We start from the raw sequence: 26,338 nt of genomic DNA on the forward strand, positions 1-26,338 counted from the left end.
AGCCGCTCCTCAGGAGACTGATGGGCAATCTCTTCCAGTGCGACTAACTGCCTCTGAAAACCCACCACAGAGTCAACTATAGATAAATCAGTTCAGACTCTAAGGTACACAAAAACAATGGGTAGGGAGTTGCCGTTGTCAATCCAAACACAATCGATTTGATTACATTTGCTCTGCCGACAAGGATGGGCAATCTCCTTTCATGAGATTTACTACCTCTGAAAATCTGCTGGAGGCTCAGCTATGAGTCCATTTTGAGTCGATAGTACATAACAGCAGCATATTTGGGGGCTGGAATTTCACCTCTCCCTTGTTTCTCGGTCAGGCTGCCTCTGCAGTGCATTCAAGAGCATTCAATCCTTGCATATGTGCAGATTAAGAAAATTTTCAGGTCCAGAATGGTGCCTTCTCCTGTCTGTAGAGTCAGTTTGGAGTCAGGAATAACAGTTATTCAAGTAATATGCAATTAAGCAATGGCTTACCAGCAACTTGTTGAATGAGGGAATGAATGAATGGATCCTCGTGAATCTGAGCTCCCCTTCTCCTAGGGAGCTTCATGGTGAAAGTTTGCTCTGATTTAGTGACGACCTTACAATCTCTGATCTGTTAACACACACACACACACAAACAAACCCAAAAAAACAAAACCCAGGAAAGAAACCAAGGAAACCCAGGACGCGTGGCCACGGCTGACCGGCTCCCCTCGCCCCGCCCTCCGCGGAGCGTGGCTGCGCGCGTGCGCGGGCGGGAGCGCGGCCGCCAGTCCAAGCCTGGGCGCCGGGGGCGCGCAGCTGGGAGTGCTTGACGTGGCAGTTCCCAGCCCAGCTGCAACTCCGTGCGTGGTGCGTGAGCCGAGGCTGTGGGGACACCCGGCCGGGGGACCGGCGCGGTGGGAGCGGCTGCCTCAGCGGGAACTGGATCACCGGGGGCCACCGGTTGCAGGAGGAGCCTTGCCGCAGGCTCTCAGAAGCCCCGCGGCGCGAGGGAGCAGGGCCAGGTAACGTCTCGCCCGGCTGCGCTCTGGTGGGACAGACTCCTTCTCCCGGACAGCTGGAATAGGGTGCTCGACCCGGGAGGAGGTGGAGATGAGCTGTAAGCTTAACTGTGGCCGGTGCAAAGGAAGGAGGAACTCAGACCTTGCTCCATTAGCGGATTCTTGCAGTTTAATAAAGGGAGGGGGAGGGGGGCGTGGACAATTTTTTGGCCTGCCTCCACCCCCCCACCTTTGTGTCTTGGGATGATGGACCTGCCTGGGGGGGGGGGTCTTCACTAACCAGAGAGGACCCCACTGCCACTGACAGCGGTTATCTTTTCTCATCAACTTGATTTCCTCCTTCGTAGAGGAAAGGGGATGTTTGAAATAGTCATAATAATAATAATAATAAAAGCAACTGTATCTTTAAGCTTCAGGGCATCCCTAGATTGGAATGGATTTGTCCAGATTCGAACTCGGTGACAAGTGTACCTTCGCTGGAGTTTCCAATGACACTTGTCTAAGGGGGTCGTTTGGGGATTGGAGCTCCCCAGTTTTCCACCGTAGGCCTCCTTCTGCCAAGTGGCTTTTTGCCATGTCGCCGCTGGAAGCTGAGTCAGGTTTCTGAAACTTGGTGCTCTGAGTGAGGAAGTTTGACGTGGCAGGCTGGGTTGAGTGAGGAAGCGCATTCCTTCCAAAACAGTGAAGAGGGATCCTGCTGCTTCCTGCTCTTTGGAGCGCCTTTCTTTCCTGTCACTCAGCAACAGGCTGCCTCATAGGTGTGTACCGTGCTGACTTCCTAAGTGTGCTTGTTTGGATGAGCTTGACCAAAGCTCAGGCTGCCACGTCTCTCTCTGCTACGTGGGAGGAGGGGAAGGAGTGTTGTCAGTAACAAAGCCTACCCTTAGTTCTTTGCCTACTCTTCTCCTCCTTGCTGCTCTCCTCTTCCAAACGGAAGAAAGTGATTTTATAATATTTTTTAATGTGGTCACTTTATTTTGGGGATCTTCTAGTTTGAGTAGGAGGCAAAACCAAAGGAAACACTTTCGCTTTTAAATTTGGATGCCATTTTCTAACTACAAACCGGTTCTAAATCTTAGCAGGTGTAACTGATCTCTTAACTTAAAAGAGAACATCATAGATAACAAAAGGAAGACTGTTTCTCTGCTGTGGGAGAGATAAGAGAGAAACTCTAGAATTATTGTATTACATATAGAAATGCTCTTAGTGATTTCATATCATAAAAAAGGGGATCATGGCCCAGCAAAGTTCTTCAGTGTATTGGAAGTCACGTAAGTATTGACAGGATCAAAAGGAGAACCTGCCTCTCATTTTATAAAGTCCATCTTAGGAAATGTCTCGTATCTTGTGAAACTTGGGGAAAAAAGGAAAAGTGTAAAGCAAATTGAAGTTTAGATTCTAAGGAGAATCATGATGAGTCTTTTGTATTTGCATATGTATGTATGTGCCTAGGAGCTTAGAAAACTGCTTTTTCTCAGTTTCTTAAATACAATTGCACGGTTCTTAGAGGTGTGGTATCATGAAAATTGGAAAGGACTTCTGACATGAAAAACCATTGACAGTTCCAAAGTGATTGCCGGCTGTCACCTGCGTTGGTTAAATTATGACTCTTAAGTCCACATCAGATTCTTTATGTTCTGCTACATTTGTATGCTATTAGTTTCTCTTTGTCCTAACTGCCTAATTAAAATAGCTAATTAGAGGCACACTAAAAAAAGACATAAGTCACAGAACATCTGAATACCCATGACTGATAATTATGCTTGTTAGTTAATTGAATGATTTAAGATTATTGTCAGTAGCATGTCCTATGCTAAAATGACACCAAAGTTACAAAACAGCAGGACACTTATGAGAGATACTACCCTTGAAATAGCTCCCAATGAAAAAGTGATTGGCATTTGTTATCCAGGCTATGCCTTAGAGTTTACCCAGGAATATAAATGATTGACTAAGTCCCGTAGAACTATGGTTAGATCCCTTTTTTATGGGATAAATGCTATGCGTCAGAGAGCTGGACAATGACTAGGGAGGATAGAGGGAGAATTGATGCCTTTGAGCTGTGGTATTGGAGAAGAATATTGAATATACCATCGACTGCTAAGAAAACGAACAGGTTCGTCCTAGAGAGGGTGAGACTAGACTGCTCTTTGGAGGCAAGGATTCTGAAGGTTCATCTGACATACATCAGACGTGTGTTGCGAGGAAGGACCAGTCCTTGGAGAAGGACGTCATTCTTGGGAGGGTGGAGGGACAGTTCAGGAGAGGAGGAAGACCCTCTATGAGGAGGATTGATTCAGGCACTGGGATAATCAGGGTTGGTGTGTCAGATGGTGAGATTGTCACAGGATGGAGCAGAATTTAGGGCTGTGATACATAGGGTCACTGTGAGTCGCAGGTGACTCGACGGCACATAACAACAGCAACAGCATCAATGGTAGGATTTATTGTTTTGAATAATAATGAGATGCCTACTGCACCTGCTAATTGCACCTCTTCTGAAATTATTCACAAATATTTTTTAATGATTTATATTTTTTAGTAGCATTGACTTATACCTTTTAGTGACTTCTGTTCTCTCTTTGTTTCAGGATTCTTTTGTGGAATTATCCTTTGGTATGATATTTTCATAATGAATCAACAAGGTTATGTGGCTACACCCCCCTATTCTCAGTCTCCGCCTGGAATAGGTCTTTCACCACCTCATTATGGGCACTATGGTGACGCATCTCACACAGCATCTCAACCAGGTAAAGCATGTTATTTTGACTTGTATGTGAGTATTGACTTCTAAGACTCAGAGAAATAAGATGCTCTTGATAAACTGAATGAAACGTAAAGTGTGTTGGTCATTATATGATGCAGTGGTTTAATATTAAATAGTATGAAAAAGACTCGTGAAAGAGGCGTACATCAACAGCTTAGTTATTACATGGGATGCATGTTCACTTTTCAAATACAGTGTAAGGTGGAGAAGTTTTTTGAAAATTTTGCTTTTATGGTATGTGCAAAGTGTGAGGGCAGCAGGTTGATAGCTGATTTTGAACTCTAAACTTCGTGAAGGGGAACTACAAAACTAATTCACATGAGGTCAGACATGGCCCCCCTGCCTCTGCCCTGACTACTAATACTGACACTAATTTTACAGGGTCCAAAATCCGTTGTGTTGACCACACAAATCACACAGAACCATACTCATGATTATAGCTTTATTAGGGAAGTTAACAGGTTGCGGTGTAAGTTGGCAACGGGATACAATTCCTGGGTTGATAGAACTTTTCAAGCATCCTTGCAGGCCCTTTGACATTCAGCCTCATGACTTAAGTGACTTAATGCCATCTTTCCTCAGTCCTCCTGCAAGCGTGGGCAAAGGCCCCTGACTCTGCTCAGTGGGCCAAGAGTCTAAAGTCAACTCTATCTTATGTCAGTCTCTGGTTTGCTGCTGAGGCTGCTGTTGCTACTGTCATGTAAATTCTGGTTTAACTGGCACTGAAATCTGGCTCCAAAAGACACATGCTGCATTTTTCTGCTTCCTTTTCCTTGCTGGTAGTGGGATTCCTACCTTCGCTGCTAAACCCATTCAGTTTAACTTGGTGATGGGGAAAACTAAACAGTCTCATAGAGATTAATTTATACACATCCTTTTTCAAACTTTTACCTAGTCATGGGGTGAAAGTCAAAGCTGATGGCTAGGAAAGCCACTTTGAATAATAAGCCAGTAATACACGCTGTTAGGACATATGCTTGCTCTTAATTTGTGGTATGAGGTTATTGGAAGCATTCAATACAAAATTAATTACTAAAAATTAAATTCTAAAACTTTTATTTATAAACCAAAGGGATTTCCCCCCCTTTTGTGTCATTTTAAGAATATACACAACAAAAACATACTAATTCAGCAGGTTTTCTCTAATTCAGTGGCATTGTTTACATTGTTTGAGTTGTACAACCATTCTCACATTCCTTTTCTGAGTTGTTCCTTCTCCAAAAACATAAACTCACTGCCCCCTAAAGGTTACACCTAATTTTTCCAGTTGTTTTTGTCAGTTTGTCCATACGTGGTTCAAATCTGTCAGCTTCTCCATGGGAGAAAGGAAAATTCTCCTCCCATGCAATTTTCAGCCTCTAAAAACCCACTGCGGCGGGTGTGTGTGTGGTGTCTGTCACTATGGCCTGATTCCAATTTGATGATACTCAGTAACAACAATGTCTTCATTACAAAAGCTAAAGTAATTTGGCAGTAATATTATACACAGTTTTCATATAAAAGAAATAGCAAGGAGGGACTGGCCTTTGGAGAGGGACATCATGTTCAGGAGAGTGGAGGGATGGCGCAGGAGAGGAAGACCCTCAATGAGATGAATCGATTCTGTGAATGGAGTGGTGGGAATGAGTGTGTTTGAGATGGTGAGGTTGGCACCGGATAGAACAGCATTTAGGGCTCTTGTACATAGGGTCGCTATTAGTCGCAAGCAACCTGATGGCACATAACAATAATCAGATTTGCACAGTAAAGTTTACTCAGTAATAAAAACGTAGCCTTGGCTTGAAATTATTATTCAATATATCAGTTGCTTTTATAGTATGTAGGAAAGGGTCTTGACTTAGGTGCAGATTGTTGTTGTTGTTATGTACTGGGAAGTCAGAACTAACTCATAGATCACGCTACAGCAGGTTTTCCAAGATTATAGATAGCTCAGGAGGAGAGTACCATCTTTCTGCTTTGGTTTGCCAATCCAGCTCCTTACTTCTTGTTGTTGTTTTGTGTACTATTGAGTCAGAAAAAAAACCCTAGTTGACCCTGTGGCAGGTTTTCAGAGGCAGTTAACCACACATGAAGAAATTGTCCAGCCTTCTCCCACGGAGCAGCTGGTGCATTTGAACTGCCTGCTTTTGGGATTGCAGCGCAGTGTCTTGCTACTAGGCCATCAAAAATAGACTAGTTCACTAGAGCTCCCTAAGACCATCAGAGCTCCCTTTGGGTGTGTGTTATTGTGATTTACTGTTGAGTCCAAACTGACCCATCGTGACTTTCTGGAGGGTTTTCAGAGACAACAATTTGTATGAGAGGAGATTGCTCATCTTTCTCCCACAGAGCACCCGGTGGATTTGCATTTTCCAGCCTCTTTCTGTCACCAAGTCCGTGTTTTCTGAAACTAATTCTTCCGTGTTTCCAGTCACCCATTGTGTGGGGTGTGTGTGTTGTCAAATCAGATCCAATTGGCACAGGAGGGGATTGGCCCCCTTCTCTAGTGAAGCATGTGGTGGTTTCAAACCATATATCTTCGGGATTGCAGCCCAGCTTCTTACCACTAGGCAACCAGAGCTCCCTCACCCATTATTAATGTATTTTGATTGCATGTTCGATTGATTTCTGAGTATCTGCAAAAGTTGGTAGAAATCTATTTCCTCCTCTTTGCCTGTAGTTGTTGGTGCATATATTTGAATGATAGTGGTATTTTCTGGACTTCCTTGTATGTATATGGATATTATCCTGTCACTCACAACATTGTATTTCAAGATGGATCTAGAAATGACTATTTAACTATGAAAGCAACTCTGTTTTTCCTCACTTTTTTATTTCCAGCATAGGAGATCATATGATTGTCTGATTCAAAATGCCCCATGCCAGTCCATCTCATTTTACCAATACCTAGTTGGAAGCATCAGTGGCATCCACTTCCTAAACAACATGCCTCTGGAAACTATGAACTTTGATAAATGTCTATAGTTATAGAAAGGCATCAGGCCTTTTGTTCATAGGGTCGTTGTAAGTCATGTTTGACTCAGTCGCAATCAACAACAATAACAACATTGGCAGCACAATTCCTTATAACTAATGGAATAATAGGACACCAACAACTAGTTTTCTGATGCACGTTGGCACTGTGAGTGAGGCTACTTCCCTTTATAAGAAAGCTTCTCTGAGAGATCTTCTGAGATCAGGAAGAGGTTTATTTCACTTCTATGGTCCTAAATTCTCTACAAGTATTTGAGTAGTAGAATTCCTGAGGCTTGAATGCTGGAGAATTCAGCTCAAGTTGTTTGTGCAAATGAGCTATGTATCAATCAGTGCGTAACTGTTATGACTCACTGGGGCTGACTCCAATCTAGAAAATCCAAGCTGTGCTATATACCATGTAACTACAGAAAGAGTGCAGAGTCAGCGGGGTGTAAGCAATACCCTGTGGGGGCTTATTAGCATTCACAGGCACTTTGCTGCTGAAGATGCTCAGATTATCACTTTCCTTTGGAAAGTCGCCTTTAAAATTTCGTCCTCCTCCACATCTAAAGACCTTCAGGTGAAGCATCCCTCCTCTTGTACAGGCCTAATCCTCTGCATGGCCTTGATAGGCATGCCTTTCTGGTCTTGGTAGTAGTGATGTTACATGCAGTCAACTCAACGACTCATTGAGATGCTATGAACAGCAAATCTGAATCCTGACTTTCAATGCCGTCTTTGGCATCTCTGACACACTTGAGCCCGCTGCTGCAGTGACTGTGTTGGTCCATCTCTGTGGGTGGCATTCCTTTCTTTCACCAACTCTCCACCTTTCCAAACAGGATGTCTTTGCCCAAGGAATCATCTCTTCCAGAATATGTGAGATGAAGCTTTGTCATCCTTGGTTCCTGTAGGAACTGCTAATATCTCTTTCTTCAATTTCTATTTTGTTGGTTCACTCTCTCCTCACCATTTATATAGAAATAATTCTCATTTACTCTTGTTAATGCTTACCATGTACCAAAATAGGTCCTATTAGCTTTACATGTATTCTTTCATTTAATTGTCATGTTTTACTCTGCCACAGGTTATTACTCCTCTTTTGTAGCCCAGGAAACTCAATATCTGTTATGACTATCCAGAATGATCATCACACAGCTGGCATGTGGTTGAACCAGGTCTCTCAATGAAGTCATAGAGAACAACCTCTAAGATATACCTGTGTGTTAGGTACTCTGTGCTACTCACTCTTCCTTTCTTTATCGACATCTTCTTAAGAAGTATTTGTCCCACAGATCAGTGTAGTTTATACACTGTATTGCTTGCCCTCCTTCCCAGCTGGCCACTTTTCCCATTGTGGGCTACAGTGACCTATTACCAAAAGTAGTAGGTGGTATGCTTATATGTTCTCTTGTATTTGAGGGCATGGGATAGTACAGAGGCCTTCTATATTTGGCCATGTTTACCACTCTCATTTTCTCCCCTAAAATTCCCTTCTCCTCTGATTTCAGTTATATTATCATTTGGTTGTACTTTGATTGCTTTCTGGGCATCTCTTTCTAAGAAGCTACAGCCGTCTCTGTGACTTTTTTATCTTAACGTTCTATCCTGACATCTCTTCTCTCATGCTAGGATTTATTTTCCCCCTCCCCCCTATTCATACCATTCCATCTTAACTGCTATTTTCTCACATTTGTTTCTGAAGCCCAGATGTCTTTCCTGAGATCCAGACTAATATTTCCAGTTGCCCATCTGTTTATTCCGGCACATCAAATTGATTGTGTCCAATTTTTAAAATTAAGTCCATTTCCCCCTAGCATTCATTTAATTATCCAAATCCAAAGCTTAACTATTAAAAAGAAGAATCTATCTTTTGCTTCTTCCAGTCCAATGACCCAGCTAGAGTGTGCTGTCCAACCTGTTGACGTCTTTGCAGCTTGCTTCTTTCTTTCCTTTTCTCCCTATTCAGACCCTCCATGTCTCATCTGCAGTTCTAAAATGATCGTCACCATTCTCCTTCTCTGTAATGCTCTTTGCACAAAACTTTTCACTGTGTTCCACAGTGATGAAATTTTGACTTCCTTTTGATTAATCCTTTTTCATGGCTTACCATTGTCACTGCACTGATTATATATTAAACTCCTTTTAACACTAAAACAGAACCCAAAACAATCAAGTTGATTCCAACTCGCAGACAAATTGCAGCTGCTCCCTACAGGCAGTGCTGAACCGTCCGCAATGTTTTTATCCTGTGGAGTGTCTGATAGGTTCACACTACCTGTCTTTTGGTTGGTTGTCAAGTCCTTTAACCACAGCACCACCAGGGCTCCTTTAAACTCTTTAAACCTTTATTATTCTATCTATTTTCTTTCCCCGGCTCATCTGCCACATCTCACACATGTTAGTCCTTGATACATTAAGCTGGCAGCTTTGCCTTTACTCCCTGCTTTACACTGTGCCGGACCAGAAAGCCGCAGTGCCTCCACTGTCTTGTCCTAACAAGTTCACATTCACACTCTTTCTTCAGAGTCAATGGAAGTGTCATGCTTACAGTCCTTTTCTGACCATTGTTTTTCTTGAAGCTTAATTTAAAACCTCCTTCCATTGTGTTGTCATAACATCTGTGTGGACCTCAAGACCGTTTATTGCTCTGTGTGGTAATAATACATGTACCCAAAGCAGAGAAGGGACACATTTAGTGTTTATTCAATTAATTAATTGAAGGAGAAGTTGCAGCATTCATCAAAAAGTACTCTAGTGTTTAGCAGTATACCAAAAGCTGTCTTTGTTGAATTAAATTTTTCATGTGTCTTTCTCCCTATTCAAGTAGCTCTAGTCGCAGGTGTCATGCTCTGGGTAAACGTATCTTTCAATGAACCATGGCATTTTATTTAATTCTTTAAATCTGCCACTCCATTACCCTAGCAGTGGTTCTTTTGTGCTGAATAATTTTCCATCCTTCAATCTTCAGTCATTCTGTATCTTCCTTTCTACTCTTTTCGAGATCTTTCTGTAGGTGTTCTTATAGATACAGATAGCTTATTTGTAGCTCTTCGACATTTTCTAGTCTGTATAGATCTGATTCAATCTAATTCTTGGTTTGAATTTCTCACATACTACATCTCCATTTGTATGTATTAATTATGTTTTTTGTAAAGCCAGTGTTGTGTAATAATAAACTTAGCACACATATTAAGTAAGAACATGTGTAACTGGCAATTTAACAATGAATAAAACAAATCTAATTTCAGCCCTTATATTGTTAAAAACCATTTAGCCGACCCTCAACTGATGCATAGTGGGATAGGAACATTGTGATTCATAAACTTGTCATTAATTTTGGAAGTACTAGATCAAGAAACTCTGATGAAACTTTTGCATCATTATAAAAACATGTAAGCTTCCTACAGATAGTTAGTGTCTATGTATGAGGCAAGTTGGCCAATACTTGAACCTGGGTCTGTCATGGAAGGCCAAGATTTCTTTTTTATTTTAATGAAAATTTATAGAGACTTTGGATTTCCATTCATTCATTGCTGCAAACTTTCTTCCTTGCCCACCCCTCCGCCCAGTTCACTTTTCTCTTTGAGAAGTTAAAAAAAAATTCTTTCTGGACTCTTGTCATGACAATAATGCCTAATCATATATTTCTCCTAAACAGTTCTCTCCTTCATCTGTTTCAATGTAGTATACATTACTTATGCGCTCTTAGTTTCTCCCCAACTCCAATGTCAGTCCCGCTTTACAACAGTGGCGCTATGCAGTATTTGTCCTTTTATGACTGATATATCACTCAGCATAATGTCCTCTAGAGTCACCCATTTTGTATAATATTTCATGCGTTTCTTGTTTTTTAAAGCAGCATAATATTCCATTGTGTGAATATACTAGAGTTTCTCTATCCATTTGTTTGTTTATGGACCCTTGGGTTGTTTCCAACTCTGCTATAGTGAACAAAGCTGCAGTAAACATGGGTGTGCATATATCTGCTTGGGTGGCAGTTCTAGTTTCTTTAGGATATATTCCCAGTGTTGGAATTGCTGGGTCAAATGGTATTTTTATTTCCAACTTTTTGAGAAAGCGCCATACTGGGAAGGCCAAGATTTCTATAACTACAGCCTTTTCAGATAATAGAACTTAGTTTGGAGTGGGAAGTCCACTGATAAGTGTACAATTATACTTTGTGAAAAACACATATGGAAGCATATGCAGGGCCACTCACTTAATATTTAGTCATGAAAAAATATTCCTGGAAATAATGACCTAAATTATGAGGAAATATTGGCCAGGTAAAAGATAGGAGACAGCTAACTGGAATAAGGGAGGTGGCTCTTCTTAGAGCATTCAACATGGCTACAATAAAGAGTGTGTACCCTGAATTATTCCTGGAGTGGAGGATAGCAGAATAGAGTACCACTCAAAACTTTCTGGGTGGCTACTAATCTTAAGGTCAAAGAGAAGCACGGTAAGGTCACAGAATCAGTGTACCAAAAAGAACTGACACTGAAAAATTTGAGGAACTACCATATAAGCAGGAGCCAATGTTAAAGAGGGAAGAAGTAGAAGCTGCATTGAAGGCATTGGCAGAAAAGAAGGGCCCAATGGGATACCAATTGACTTGTTTCAATTATTGGATGCAGCCCTGATGCACTCACCAGTCTATGCCAGGAAATTTGGAGGACAGTTGTCAGGCGAGTGGTTTGGAAGAGATCTATATGTATTCCCATTTTCAAGAGAGATGATCCAACAGAATCTACAAACCATTGAACAGTATCAATAATACCACATGCAAGCAAAATACACCTGAAGATCTTTAAAAAACATCTAGAACATAAAAACATCTAGAGCATAGATAAGGAACTTACAGAAGTTCAAGCAGGATTTAGACGAGGGTGTGTCACCAGGAATTATATTATTACTGATGTCAGATAGATCCTGGCTGAAAGTAAAAAATAGCAGAAGAATCTCTATTTATGCTTTATTAAAGGCATTTTACTTTGTGGATCATAACAAATTATGGCTAACACCGAGAAGAATGGGAATCTCAGAGCACTTCATTGTGCTCATGTAAAACCTATGCCTTGACCAGGGAACAGTGGTTTAAAATTAAGAAGGGAGTGTATCAAGTTATATTCTCTCTCCATACCTATTCAATCGGTATGCTGAGCAAAGTGTTTGAGAAGTTGAACTCTGTGAAGAAGAATGTAGCATCAGGATCAGAGGAGACTCATCAATAACCTGTGTTATGCAGATGACACAACCTTGCTTACTGAAGGTGAGGATAACTTGAAGCATTTGTTGCACAAGTTAAAAGAATACAGCCTTCATTGTTAAGAAAACAAAGATTCTTACCACTGGACTGATAGACAGCATCGTGATAACTGGAGAAAAGATTGAAACTTTCAGCAGCTTCGTCTTACTTGAATCCACAGTTAACACCTTTGGTACCAGCAGCGACGAGATAAGAAGCATTGCACTGGAAAAGTCTGCAGTTATGGACCTTGCCAAATTATTGAGGATTAATGATGTATGTTTGAAGTATGCTTGTGTCTGATTCAGGCCATGGTCTTTCTGATCACTTGCTATGTATCTGAGAGCTGGACAATGAATAAGGGTGACAGAAAAAGAATGCCTTTGAGCTGCGGTATTGAAGGAGAGTACTGAACGTCCCATGGACAGCCAAGAGAACAAACAGATATGGCTTGGAGAGGGTGCAGTAGAGTGCTCTTTGGAGGCAAAGATGATGAGGTTTGCCTCCCAAACTTCAGGCACATTGCTAAGGAGGACGTGTTCCTTGGAGAGGAACATAATGCTTGGAAAGGTAGAGGGTCACCGAAGGGGAGAAAGCTTCTTAACCAGGTAGATTGACACAATGACTGTCGCAGTAAGCACTAATGTGTCAAGAAGTGTGAGTATGACATAGGATAAGACAAGGTTCACATCTATTGTTCATAGGGTCACTATTCTACTTGACAGCACCTACCAAAAGCAATAACTAACAGTTGTAGAGCTGGTGGTTTGAACTGAAAGAAAGAACTAGCATCTGTTTCTGAATTCTCACAATCAGGAGAACCCTATGCAGCAGTTCTACTCTGAAACACATGGGGGTTTGTGAGGTGGATTAATTCAATAGCAACTACTTTAGTTATGTGGGTTTAGCATTTATTGAAGCATTTGAATCTGAGATCATGATTCTATGTGCATTTCAGGAAGAGCTACACTTTGTAAAACGTGGAGAACAAATCAGGTTTGGTTGGGTACATTGCTGTCTGCAGCAGAGTTTCTCAGCCTTAGCAGTTTCACAGTTGATCTTTAGAGCAAGATATTCTTTGTTGAGTCAGTTTGGTATGTGAATAGGGCATGGGGGACTGTCCTATGCACTTGATATGCTTGGCAGCATCCTAGCTGCTGCTCACAAGTGCCAGAAGCACCCCCTATTGCCAGTTATAGCAAATAGAAATATCCCAGACTTCACCAAATGCACATTCAGGGCAAAATGATCTCTGCTTGGGAACCACTGGTACGGAAGCTGAGAGATAAGAAGTGTTGGTGTCTGGAGGTGGAAAGGTTCTTTATGGTTGAGCTTATGTAAGTACAGTACCCAGAGCTTATCTTTATTTATTTTAAGTAACTATTTTCAGGGAACTTTCCAAAGTCCTGAAAGCAGTGTTCTCGGTAAAGACTAAAGTACACCTGATTCAAACCTTGGTGTTTTCAGTGACCTGGTATGCAAGTGAGAGCTGGGCAGTAAGAATGACAGAAGAATAACTGATACTTTGAACAAAATTTTCTACTAGTTTATTACAAAATTTGAATACAAATTCAAACAAATTCTTTCAATTTCCCTCATCCCCCACCCATCGAATTGTGCAACCCATTGATTAATCCGCTCCTCCCCCTGCACATCCACATCCTTCTGCTTCCAGTCTCTCCCACCCCTCCTGGACCCCTCCCAAGTTAGGTAATAATTTACAAAATGACTACTCCTGTGTGCTGCATAATATTCCATTGTGTGAATGTACCGTAATTTCTCAATCCATTCATTTGTGGTTGGACATTTGGGCTGTTTCCATGTTCTTGCAATGGTGAATAATGCGGCTATTGGTGTACACTGGTGTACAAATATCAGTTTGTGTCTCAGTTCTTATATTCTCAAGGTATATTTCAAGTCATATGGAATTTTTTATGTTCAGCTTTTTTGAGAAAGTGCCAAACTGCCTTCCAGAATGGTTGTACCATTTTATACTACCACCAACCATGTATAAACATTCCTTTCTCCAACATTTATTACTTGCTGCCTTGTTAAACTTTGCCACTGTTACTGAAGTGAGATGCTACCTCATTGTGGTTTTGATTTGCAAGTTTCTTATCACCAGTGATTTGGAGCATTTCTTCATGTGTCTGTTTGCCATTCAGATATCTTCCTCTGTGAAAATTCTTCCCATATCTTTTGCCCATTTTGTAATTGGGCTATCAGTCTTTTTCTTGTCGAGGCCCAGGAGTATTCTGTAAACTTTTGTTATAAGACTCTTGTCTGAGATTAATTTTTCAAAGAAATTGAAAAGGGAAATTATCAAATTTATTTGGAGAGGCAGGAGACCCTGAATAAGCAAAACACTTCTGAGAAACAAAAACGAGGTCAGAGGCACAGCACTTCCTGACCTCAAAACCTGCTACACAGTAGTAGTAACCAAAACAGCATGGTACTGGTACAGTGACAGGCACATAGAGCAGTGGAACAAAAATTGAGAACCCAGAAATAGACCTAGCTATCTATCGTCAACTGATGTTTGACAAGGAAATCAAAGCTATCAAATAGGGAAATTATAACCTCTTCAAGAAATGGTGCTGGCAAAACTGGACTTCCACCTGAAGAAAGCTAAAACAGAATCCATATCTCCCACCATACACAAAAATAATTGAGTTGTGTTGGAGAAGGGTACTGAATATTATGAGGACTGACAGAGAATGATGTGTCTTGCGAAAGTACAACCAGAAATGTTCCTTGGAAGCAGGGGTGATGAAGCTTCATCTTATTTTGTACTTGTTGCGAGGAGAGGCTATTCCCTGAAAAGTGATACTACACTTGGAAATGTGGAAGGTTAGTGAGAGATATTGAGTTAATGTAGTAGAAAATGTTGAGATACTGATGTGTACTTGTCCCTATTTATTGTAGAAGTGTTTGATTCACTGCTTTTGTCAGTATTTCCATCACATATTTTTGAACTCTGATGTTATATACACATTCATATTTCTATGTGTTATTAAATATGTTATTAAAGATTTTATCCATTTATTATTAGATAATTTCTTTCAGCTTAGTGTCTGTTTTAGTATAGCCATACCCCTAATAGTTCTCTTTTGGTTAATTTTTTTTTTCCATCCTTTCAGTTTATCTTTTGTGTCTTTAGGTTAAAATTTCTTGGAGACAGCATGTATATAGAAGGATCATGGTGGGTTGGTTTTCTTGTGGTTTTGTGGTTGTTGTTTTTTTCAATGTAGTATTTACCAAGCCCAAGGTAGATGATTTTAATCTGAGGCCTTCAGGCCTGGTTCAAATTGTTTTTCTGTCAAACATTCTTCTAGGTGGTATAGCACTGGTCTGTCCATTGCTGTACAGGGGTAACTCGTGGTTACTGTGATGCTGAATACTGTGACACTGATGTACCAGATGTGCTAATTGTTACCCATGGTGGACAGTGTTTGGTGGAGGCTCCCGAATAAAATAAGCCTGGAAGCAGGAGTGACACCCACTTCTGAAAATGACTTGCCTCCAGAAACTCTATGAACAGTGCTCAGGTCTTTTGTTCATAGGGTTGCTATGAGTCCTCTACGACTTGATGGCACCTAACAACAGTATGTACAATGTACAAGATAGAGAGAGCTCAGTTGGCTTAGTGGACAGAAAGTGATACCACCAAGCCACAGGTGGGTGATTTTAATCTGTGGCCCTCAGGCCTAGTTTTGTTTTTGGTCAAACATTCTTCTAAGTGGTATAGCACTGGTCTGTCTATTTGCTATACAGAGGTAACTCGTGGTTGCTGTGATGCTGACTAAACACTGTGACACTGATGTGTCAAATGTGATAATATTACCCATGGTGGACAGGGTTTGGTGGAAGCTCCCCAGTTAAAACAACCTTGGAAGCAGGAGTGTCATCCACTTCCAAAATAGCTTGCCTCTGGAAACCTTATGAACTGGAGAAACGATGAAAATAATACAATTTTTCAGATGTTTCATTCATACGGTCATTATGAGTCATCTATGACTCTATGGCACTTACAACAACAACAGTGACTTTTTAATTTTTTTTTAAGTTTATCAAATCTAATATCAGATTGAAGACGTGTTTTTCTCTACAATGTTATTTGGTCAGGGATCTTTTGCTGAAAGTCATTGTGATGAAAAGTGTTTGTTAAAGCAAATGGATTAGTAGGGAACCTCAGAGGACTGTGTAGTCGAGAGAAATGCAGTCTCACACTGATGAACTGTTTCATCAAAGATCAGTGCTTCCCTGTCCTGGTATAAGCACATCAAGATGACCAGAATCTCCTAGAGATGTACAGCTTGGTTGAGACCAAAGCACATGGCAACTTAGATTACATGGGTCTCTACTAAATGGAGTTTCTATTTTTCTAGTTCAGAACCACAAAAACAAAACAAACAAACAAACAAAAAACAAAAAAAAAAAAAAAAAAAACAACAAAAAGACCAAACCAAGCCTGAAGGGATTGGAATTGATTTTGAGTAGTGACACAATTGTTAAATTGCTCTGCTACTAAAATAAAAAAGTTGATGGCTCAGAACCATCCCATAGGTACATAGGAGAAAGATTACAGCTCTTGTAAAGATTGTAACGTAGAAAGTCCTGAAGGAAAATTGTCTGTCAGATAGTAGCCATTGTGAATTGAAATAGACTTCATAACTCCTAACAAGCTAGTAAAGAGAGTTCCTGGGTAGGGCAAAAGCTACTGACTGAATATATCCAGAAATGCCTTGAAAACAAGCCCTGGTGGCCTGCTTCTGAATCACATCTATGAAAAACCTGCTGAAACACAATTCTACCCTGAAGCACATGGGGCCTACATGAGTTGGAATTGACTCAATGCATCTGATGTTGGTAGTAAAATTAGTCTGTACTGTTTTAATTAGCAGTTTGTGAATTTAGTTCTTTTTCTTTTGTCATGATAGACTTGGTTCTTTCTCTTGATATGGTGTACCTTTCCATGAAAACACTCAACAGTGTTCCCTAAAGAATCTGATTCCCTTCTTTTCTGATCCCTTTTCAAAATGTCAGTAATGTGGCTAAGTCTATGACTTTGCAGATAACAATGATAAAGAGAACCCTTTGCCCTGGGACTAGAGTCCAAATGACACACGGAACTTTTTAGTCTGACCCAGCCAACCTGGACAGTCTTTGCTCTGGCCACTTTCCTTCACAATCTCTGTGCACTGAGCCTTTTGCCAATCTATCATCAATGCCATGCTGCTACAGGTCTTTGTTCAAGCTGTTCTTTCTTCCTGGAAACCTTTCCCCATCTACTATCCTTTAAACACTCCTTCTGAGCCTTCAACATTCAGCTCAAGAAATTCTTCCTCTCTGAAGCTTACTGATTCCCTTGGGGGAGTCCCTGTGCATATTACAGCACTCAACACTAACTACTCTGTAATTGTTTGTTTACATGGTTGCCTCTTCCATGAGAGCTTTTAAGCGCCTCAGAGGCATGCTAAATGTGTCCAAATAAATGCATGCAGTTGAATCATTACTATAGAATTGATTTCCAGAAATAGGAAAGTAGAGCACATCTTATTAAGATTGGTATAAAGCCGTTTAAAAGTTCTGCTTGTATGTATCAGCACTGTTTGTGATTCTGTCTACACATATATGAGGGTTTTGGGGAAAATGACTTTTAATAATCAGTGCTTCTCCACCAGACATGATTTTGTCCACTGAGGGAGATTTGGCAGTGTTTGGAGGCATTTTTTTATTCGTTTGTTTTTTGGTCTTTGGCATCTTGTAGGTAGAAGCTAAGAACATTTCACATTATACAGAGTAGCAGCCTCCCACCCCCTCCACCTCTGTCACAGCAAAGACTTAAGTCACTAGTGTCAAGATTGTGTGATATGGACTTTAGGAGATTAGGATAAGAGCAGATAGATAACAAACATTGCACTGAAACAGATGAAGAAAAGAACTACTTAAAAGGAATATATGATTAGGCATTATATATAAGGCAACAGACCAGAATAAGAGGTACATTGCACAGAGGACTTGTGGGAGTAGGGGAAGGAGATAAATGCACAACAATGAATGAATATGTTTTAAAAACCAAATAAGTGAACTGGGGAAGGGAAGGAGAGGAAGTAAAATGTGTAATAATGAATGAATGAAAAAAATCTAACTTTTCTGTAAACTTTCATGAAAATAATAAATTTTATTTTAGAAAAAGATTGCAAAGCTGTTATTAAGGGGCCATTTTAAATCTCAATTTAAAGTCCACATTTAGATTCTAGTGTTCCCAAAAAATCTGTGTTATTATTTGTTTTTTTACATTTTTTGGCATGATATATACTCTTGGCATCAGCAGCCAGAAAATTAAAAGACAAATTACATTGGGAAAGTCTGCTGTCAGAGACTTTTCCAAAGTACTGAAAAGCAATAATGTCAGTATGGAGACTAAGGTGTTCCTGATACGGGCCATGGTATTTTCAGTTACTTGCATCAGAGAGCTGGACAATGAATTTGGAGGATAGAAGGAGAATTGATACCTTTGAGCTATGGTGCTGGAGAAGATTATTGAGTGTACGATGGACTGCTAAGAGAACAAACATGTTTGTCCTAGAAAGCGTGATACCAGGCTGCTCCTTGGAGGCAAGGATTCTGAAGCCTCGTGTGACATACTTTGGGCGTGTTGCAAGGAGAGACCAGTCCTTGGAGAGGGACATCATGTTTGAGAGGGTGGAGGGACAGCGCAAGAGGGGAAGACCCTTGATGAGGTGGATTGATTCAGTGACTGGGGTAATGGGGGTAGGTGTGTCAGGGACAATAAGATTGGCACAGGATAGACTAGGGTTTAGGGCTGTTGTACTGTTGTGTCACTATGAGTTGCAGATGACTTGATGGCACATAAAAAACAAGAAAACATAATTTTGTGTATGAGCAGAATTAGCTGTTTTGAATAGTAATAGCCTACATATACAGAGCACATGCAAAAGTGTACTTAGATTGAAATATGTATATTTTAAATATGTATTCAAAGTTGTTGTTGTTAGGTGCCATTGAGTCGTAGACAACTCATAGCTACCCTATGAACGAAAGGCCTGAGCACTATTCATAAAGTTTCTGGAGGCAAGCCATTACGGAGGTGGATGCCACTCCTGCTTCCAGGCTTGTTTTAATGGAGAAGCTCCAGCAAACACTGTCCACCATGGGTAACCATTATCACATTTGGCACATCAGTGTCACAGTGTTCAGCCTCACAGCAACCACGAGTTACCTCTGTACAGCAATGCACAGACCAATGCTATACCACCTAGAAGAATGTTTGACAGGAAAACAATTTGAACCAGACCTGAGGGCCACAGATGAAAAATGAAAATATGACTGACTGTACATTGTAGCTCTGGTGGCCTAGTGGCAAGAAGCTGCACTGCAATCCTGAAGGCATGAGGTTCAAGGCCATGAGCAGCTCTGCGGGACGAGCATGAGCAGTCTCCTCCTTATGATTAACTGCCTCTGAAAACCCACTGAAGGGTCAGCTATGGGTCAGTACCAACTCAGCAGTACACAACACAGCAACACACATATGATTATGAGGTATATGTTTTGTTAGAATACAAATCTAACAAATATGAGGACAGCAAATGTATCCAGAAGCAAGGACACAGACTTTGCTGTGTGCTTACCTTTAGATCTCAGGCTTTATTCTATTCTCTGTGTTCTCATGCATTCCCTTGTTCAGTTCTTGGACCAGTTCTTGATTATAGAAGACCATGACACAGTGTTAAAAGTCAAGGTTTTTAATGTGTAATTCTAACCAACAAAGTTTGGAGTGTAGAACTTTATATGAAAATGGAATTTTGTAAGAACACTAACTACTATTCTTGTCCTTGGCAGATGAAAAGTTACTAATTAAGACTATGGTTCTTGAGTCAATATAATTTTTTAAGTTTACAGAATCTTGTTTTAAAAACAGAGAGGGAATCATTGTAAATATTTCAGTAATATTTTCCACAAAAATTTCCATTTCACTAATTACTTTCCAATCTAGATTATCCAAACATCTGAGGAAATTGATGTCCTCAGAGATAAACATCTTGTTTGTTGTTATGTAATTACTAGTAAAAGCATGTTGTTATATGCTGGTAGGTCGAGTACAGCTCATAGGAACCCTATGAAAAACAGATCTGAACCCTGCCCTGTCCTGTTGCATCTTCGTTACCTCTGACACACATGAGCGCACTGCTGAAGTCACTGGGCCAGTCCATCTCATCGAGGGTCTTCTCTGACCCTTCACCCTTTCTAAGCATGATGTCCCTCTCTATAGAATAGCCTCTCCTAGCAACATGCCCAAAGTATGTGAAATGAAGCTACTTCTTCCTTGCCTCCAAGGAATATTCTGGCTGTATACTCTCTGAGATAGAGTTGTTTGTTATTTTTGCAGTCCATGGGATACTTAGTATTCTTTCTTCAGCACCACAGTTCAAAGGCATCAGTTCCTTTTCTATCATTCTTATCAGTTGTCCAGCTTTGAAATGAATAGCAAGTGATTTAAAGGACCATGGCCTGAATCAAATGTACCTTAGTCTCCAGACTTAGTATTTTTAATTTAATTTTTTTCATTGTTGCACATTTTCTTCTCCTCTCCCCAAGTCCTCTCTGCAATGCCCCCTTTGTTCCAGATCATTCTCATACATATAATGCCTAATCATATATTCCTTTTGGACAGTTCTTCCCCTCATCTGATCTAATGCAGTGTTCATTATCCACTTCCCCCCCTCCCAATCTCTCCTCAATCCCCCATGTCTGTGCTTTTTTATAACAGTGATGCTATGTGATACTTGTCCTTTTGCGACTGAGATATTTCACTCAGCATAATGTCCTCCCAGATCCCCGATGTTGTATGATGTTTTATGAGTTCATTGTTTTTCAGTGTTGCATAATATTCCACTGTGTGAATGTACCATAGTTTTTCTATCCATTCATTTGTTAATGGGCACTTGAGTTGCTTCCATATCTTTGCAATTGTGAATAACACAGTAATAAACATGAGTGTGCACCAAACTAATTTTTAATCAAATCTCAATGTCTTTTATATCATTATTTATCTGGAAGAAAAAGAATGGGGTGGGAGATATTGATAGTGACTGGAAAACATTTTGAAAAAAAATGTTAAATGTCTCTTTTCAAAATGGGCTGCTTGTAAATGAAAATTCAGTCATTGCCAGGAGCCTCTACTGATTGTAAGTGATTCTCTGTTTTGTCTGAGCAAGTGTGATGAGGACTTGAAGATTCCCCAACTGCATATCACTAATCTCTTTTGGGATCCTGGGAAAATGATTAATCTTCAAGGAATGTGCTCTTGATTTATTGGCCAAACAGAAACTGCTCTCCATTTGTTTTTATAACTCTCAGAAAGGTGATTTTAGAAGTGTTTTGTTTTTCATAATTAGAGTTGAAATACTTAATTCCTCTTGATTCTGTTTTTGCAGATTTATTTTTTTTATATCCAACTGGCATTTTTTCCAGTTGGATTCTGTAGTGTTTTCTGTCATGGTACCACTCACAGATGCAAAGTTATTTCTTCTGTTTTAATTTCTGTGCTAAAATTAATTAGTGCTAAAATGAGTCCTTTCCTCCTAGCTCTGGCTATCACTATATTATCTAAATAATTATACCAGAAGTTAATAAGTCATTGTTGTTAGCTGCTATTAAATTGGCCCCAATTCATTGTGACCCCATGCACAATGGAATGAAAGGCTACCTGGTCTTATATCATTCCCTTGATGGCCTTTGGGTTTGATTGGACCCTGATGATTTGTAAGGTTTTCATAGCAGAGAACCAGATCTTTCTTCTTAGAATGCATTCTCTTGGAGCTCTGTTGGAACCTGTTCCATCATAGCACTCACTGTCAGAAGGGTGGTAACTGTGTTTGAGGTTCACTGGTAAACTTTGTCTTTGTGGGTCATGAGAATTACCACTGAATCACCATTGTCTCAGTGTATAAGTCTGCAGTTAAGGATTAAAGAAAGTTCAAAGGGAGAATTTGCCCTAACTCCTTTGCTTCATTTCTCCGTCTTCCCACCCCTATAATCTTTGTAAGTTAATATCTTGGTTTGTTTCTCTTTACATTTAATACCATACTCTTCTAAAAGCATGCCTTTCATTGCAGGTATGATGAAACCAGCAGGGCCCTTGGGGACTGCCAGTCCTGGGGGGATGTTGCCTTCAGGTCCTCCACCACCTGGAACCCATCAATTTGGTCATAATGGAGCTCATGCTTCCGGGCATCCACCGCAAAGGTGAGCTGGATCAATCAAAATCCTCCTTCTTATGTATTCTGTTCAAGCTGTTTGAGAAGTGCCTTTTAGACTGACATGGATCGTGAAGTCAGTGAAGGAGAGGAAGACCCTCAACAGGATGGATTAACACAGTGGCTACAACATTAGGCTTAAACCCAACAGAGATTGTGTGGATAGTGCAGGAGTGGCCAAAGTTTTAACCTGTCATTCATGAGTTGTCCTGTGAGTCATTGGGGAGATGACTCTTTTTATTGGCCTAAAAAGAACAAACAGATAACTTCGTTATGAAATAAAACATTTAGAAGAAGTAAAAGAAAGAAAAAAAATACCCAAAACAGTATGAGTACTTTTTTTTTCTATTAAATTTTATTCGTTTTAATGAACATTTACAGAGATTTTGGGTTTTCATTCATTCATTGTTGCACTGTTTTCTCCACCCTCATTCCCAGTTCGTTCTTCTTCCCCTCCCCCCATGTCTGTTTAAATTGTCCAATTGCCACAGTGCTTGTCAAAGCCAGTTCTGATTAGTCTCCTTTGTCAGTGTGTCCCTTGCCATTCCCTATCACTCCTCCCTGAGAGAGACTTCACCCTGATTCATAAGGAAAAGGGGATGGCGTATTATCTTAGCTACTTCCTGCTGAAAAGGGACGCTGTGGGTTTCAGGGTGAAGGTCTTCTCTCACTACTCCAAAGGGCCCCTTTGGCAGTAGGAAACACATAGACTATTATGGAGATTGATTTTGGAATTTAGATGCACTGTTATCAATTGTGCTTAGCCGTACATGTTCATATCCTTGAAGATGTATCATGGAAGTGTTGCAGCCTAGAAGATACAAATTTAACTAACAAGTTAAAAGTACATGAGTCAAAAATTGAAAAGCAATAATATTCTGAGTAGAGAGTACTTTTATTTTTTTAATATAGAAAAATTACTCATGTTGTTACCACATAGTTCAATGCTGGATTATAATAATTTTATTTTATAGTCTTGCTTTACTTTTCAATTACCTCAGGTTTCTAAAACCTATATTCCTCATAATTTTGAAGCACCCTATGCTCTTGAATTCTTTACAGAATGAAGCTCTGTAGCAATAAACTTGATAAATACTTTTAGGATTAAACTTAAGGCCAATGATAAAGACTAAGGATTTTACATGGAAAAAAAATCTCCAGAAGGAAAAACTGTAATGAAAGAACATAGGAAACACATCTTGTGTTTGTGTTTATAATAAGTTGAGAGAGGGAGAAGTTGGGTGCAGACCTGTATCAGCCAGGGTATGAGGTATGCAGCACCCTCAACCCACTAGAGACAGTGCCCCTGGGAAGTGTGCCAGCACCACACCTTGCCTGCTAGAAATTTATTATTGTTTGTCTTACAAAGTGTTGCTGTTGAGAACCTCAATGCTAAACCCTAAACAGTATTTACTTTGGAATACTTCCAATGATTACCCAGAGGTTTTCTTTCTCATATTCTTTTTGAGGTTGGTAGACTGGTGTCTGAGGGGAGTGACCCCTAACTGTGACCTGGACCCTGCTAACAGAGAAGCCCTTTGGTTACCCTTTTACGCAGCCTGTAATCCTTGCTAGTGGGAAATTCCCTTTGGGATTTTTAAGATCAGGTTGATTCTCCTATAGGACATTTGTGGGCTTAACACTTCATAGCTTTCATTTATCATGACAACATTTACAACTGGAATGGGAACTGGAGGATGCAGAGGAAAGATTAATGCAGGAAATAGGAAGAAACTAAGTTACTAAGGAGAAATATAAGTGTGAGTTGAGTCAAAAGCTTTAGGGAAGTGCCTCTGGCTTCAGAAAAGGCATAAAGGAGGGGAAAGCAGAAATGAGACCCAATACCTCCTCTAATTGGACAATTAACTAGCTCTGTGATGCTTGTAAGGAGCCCTGGTGGCACAGTAGTTAAAATGCTTGGCTGCTCACCACAAGGTCAGAGGCTTGAACTCTGTAGGAGAAAGATGTGTCAGTCAAGCTTCTACAAAGATGCAAGGCCGTAGAAACCTTGTTGGCTTTAAAGTCTACCCTGTAAGGTCACAATGAGTTGGGATCAACTCAGTGGCACGGGGTTTGATGCTGGTGATACTCCTTGGTCTTCGGGGTCTCATTTCCCTTACTTGTATAATTAAGAGGTAGACTTCTTAGTGCAGTAGTACTGGGGAAACAATTATTGGGAACCTGCTGGCATCTCAAGATATTTTTAGTAGAAATGCAAAGACTAAACAGTGATTTTAAATGAAGGAAACTTTTTAGTTACTGGTATTAGCTTGTTTTAGACTGATCTTTTTTATTAGTACTGTTTATCTCATTTATATGAGATCTATGAGTTATATTGCTAAGTAGGAAGTAAATCCTGTACTTCGTCATTAGACAGACCCAGCTGTGTACTTGTACATTAAGTGCAAGGTCTGGTGTACTTCAGTATGGATGTCATATTATGCTTGGCTCAGGCAGTTACCAGCTGGGCAAATTACTTAACCTCTACCTATGTGTTGATTTTGCTTATCAAAATTGTAACAATAATGTGATTTTGAAGTTTTTTAATATGAATGAGTGCAAAGTAGTTAGCTGAAGGACTCAACTCTCAGTCTATGGTTAACTTTTCCATTGACTTAGTCCAGTAGTAATACAGGGCAGAATTCAGGAAGCTGCCGTTTTTGTGATTCCCAGGAAGCATAGACAGGTTTTTGCCCCTTCTTCTCCACGCTCCCTTATGTTAACTTGCACAGTGAGTTGGAGTTAAAAAACAAAACAAAACAAAGAACAGGACCAAGAAAGATAGGGAAAGATTTGATATTTCAGTCTAAATTTCCAAGTCCACCCTGTTACATTGCCCTCATGGGATGTGTTTCAGTGTATATAGTGCAAAGCAAGGACAAAGGGTACTATGATGATGCAGGTCAATGACACTAGTCTCAAGGGTTGTCAAAGACTGACAATAGTCTACCTCTTTTAAGAATGATGACAAAGAAAGCCAGTCATGTTTTACTTTATATAAATTAGCCAGTAAAATAATGTAATTGAGCACTATGAATCTTATTTAGAGAGCTCTGATGGCCCAGTGGTAAGACCTGCACTGCAGTCCTGAAGGCACATAGTTGGAATCCATCGGCTGCTCTGTGGGAGAAGGGTGGGCAATCTCAACTGCCCCCGACCCTTTGGTTAGTTTCAGCTCGATGGCACACAACAACAACAAGCTAATTTAAATTTTAAATTATTATCTTTAAAATATTGACATTCAAAGGCTAATGATTAATAAGATTTAAATATCATAATTAGTCATATGTACTTTTCTTTTTAGTTACATGTACCTTTGATCTTAGCTGTCGTAGCATAAATACCTTAAGCTTGGTGTAAGTGGTAAGGAAATTAGCTATCTTGATAAGACATAAAAAAGCCCTCTATTTTTAACTAAAAGGGAAAAAATCAAGTGGTAATTGCTTTGTTTTAATCATGAAATGGTAAATTGGTAAAGAGAGGAGACTTGGCTTTCCAAATGAAACTGTGTTTATTGACTAAGAAATAGGGTACAATGGGAAAGTAGTCAGAAAAAAAAAAGTTACCTAAATGGTCAGAAAGAAATACATTACTTGCTCATTTCAGAACTCTAACTCCTAAAGCGTATACTCACATGAGCATTAGATTATTTTTATTGTTAAGTGCTGTCAACTCCAGTACAACTCACAGTGACCATATGAACAATAGACTTGAACCCGGTCCTATCCTGTTGCCGTCTTCGTCATCTCTGACACACTGGAGGTTATTGCCGCAGTCACTGTGTCAATCCATCTCACTGAAGGTGTTTCTCTCTTTCTCTGACCTTTCCAAACATGATATCCTTTTCCAAGGAATAGCCTCTCCTAGTTAACATATCTAGAGTCTGTGAGACAAAGCTTCTTCATTCTTGCCTCTAAATCAAAGATGAAGGTTTTTTAGGGTCTTTTGAAGAGGGAATGATTTCAGAATGTCTTACTGAGTTAATTTCTAGTGCTGTTTTGTAGACAATCTGACAAACAACTTACAGTAGAGGCAATGTTCTTAAAAACTGACTATGAAATAAGTCAATGGATAGTAGTTAATGAGCC

At 40.1% G+C, this 26,338-nt stretch overlaps 1 protein-coding gene across 1 annotated transcript in view; it reads left to right on the top strand.

The window, feature by feature from the left end:
- Positions 1-875: 875 nt before the first annotated feature.
- The window catches only part of SEC24D (SEC24 family member D), a 130,669-nt gene continuing 105,206 nt past the window's right edge, over positions 876-26,338 (top strand). The window contains exons 1-3 of the mRNA XM_006881066.1: positions 876-1,002; positions 3,586-3,744; positions 22,110-22,239. Of these exons, the coding sequence (XP_006881128.1) occupies positions 3,627-3,744; positions 22,110-22,239 (248 nt within the window). The 5' untranslated portion in view covers positions 876-1,002; positions 3,586-3,626. The remainder of the gene's footprint in view (positions 1,003-3,585; positions 3,745-22,109; positions 22,240-26,338) is intronic.

Source organism: Elephantulus edwardii, unplaced genomic scaffold (genome assembly GCF_000299155.1).
Source record: "Elephantulus edwardii isolate Elephantulus edwardi_28Jun2011 unplaced genomic scaffold, EleEdw1.0 scaffold00012, whole genome shotgun sequence".
In the NCBI taxonomy this organism is placed as follows: Eukaryota; Metazoa; Chordata; class Mammalia; order Macroscelidea; family Macroscelididae; genus Elephantulus; species Elephantulus edwardii.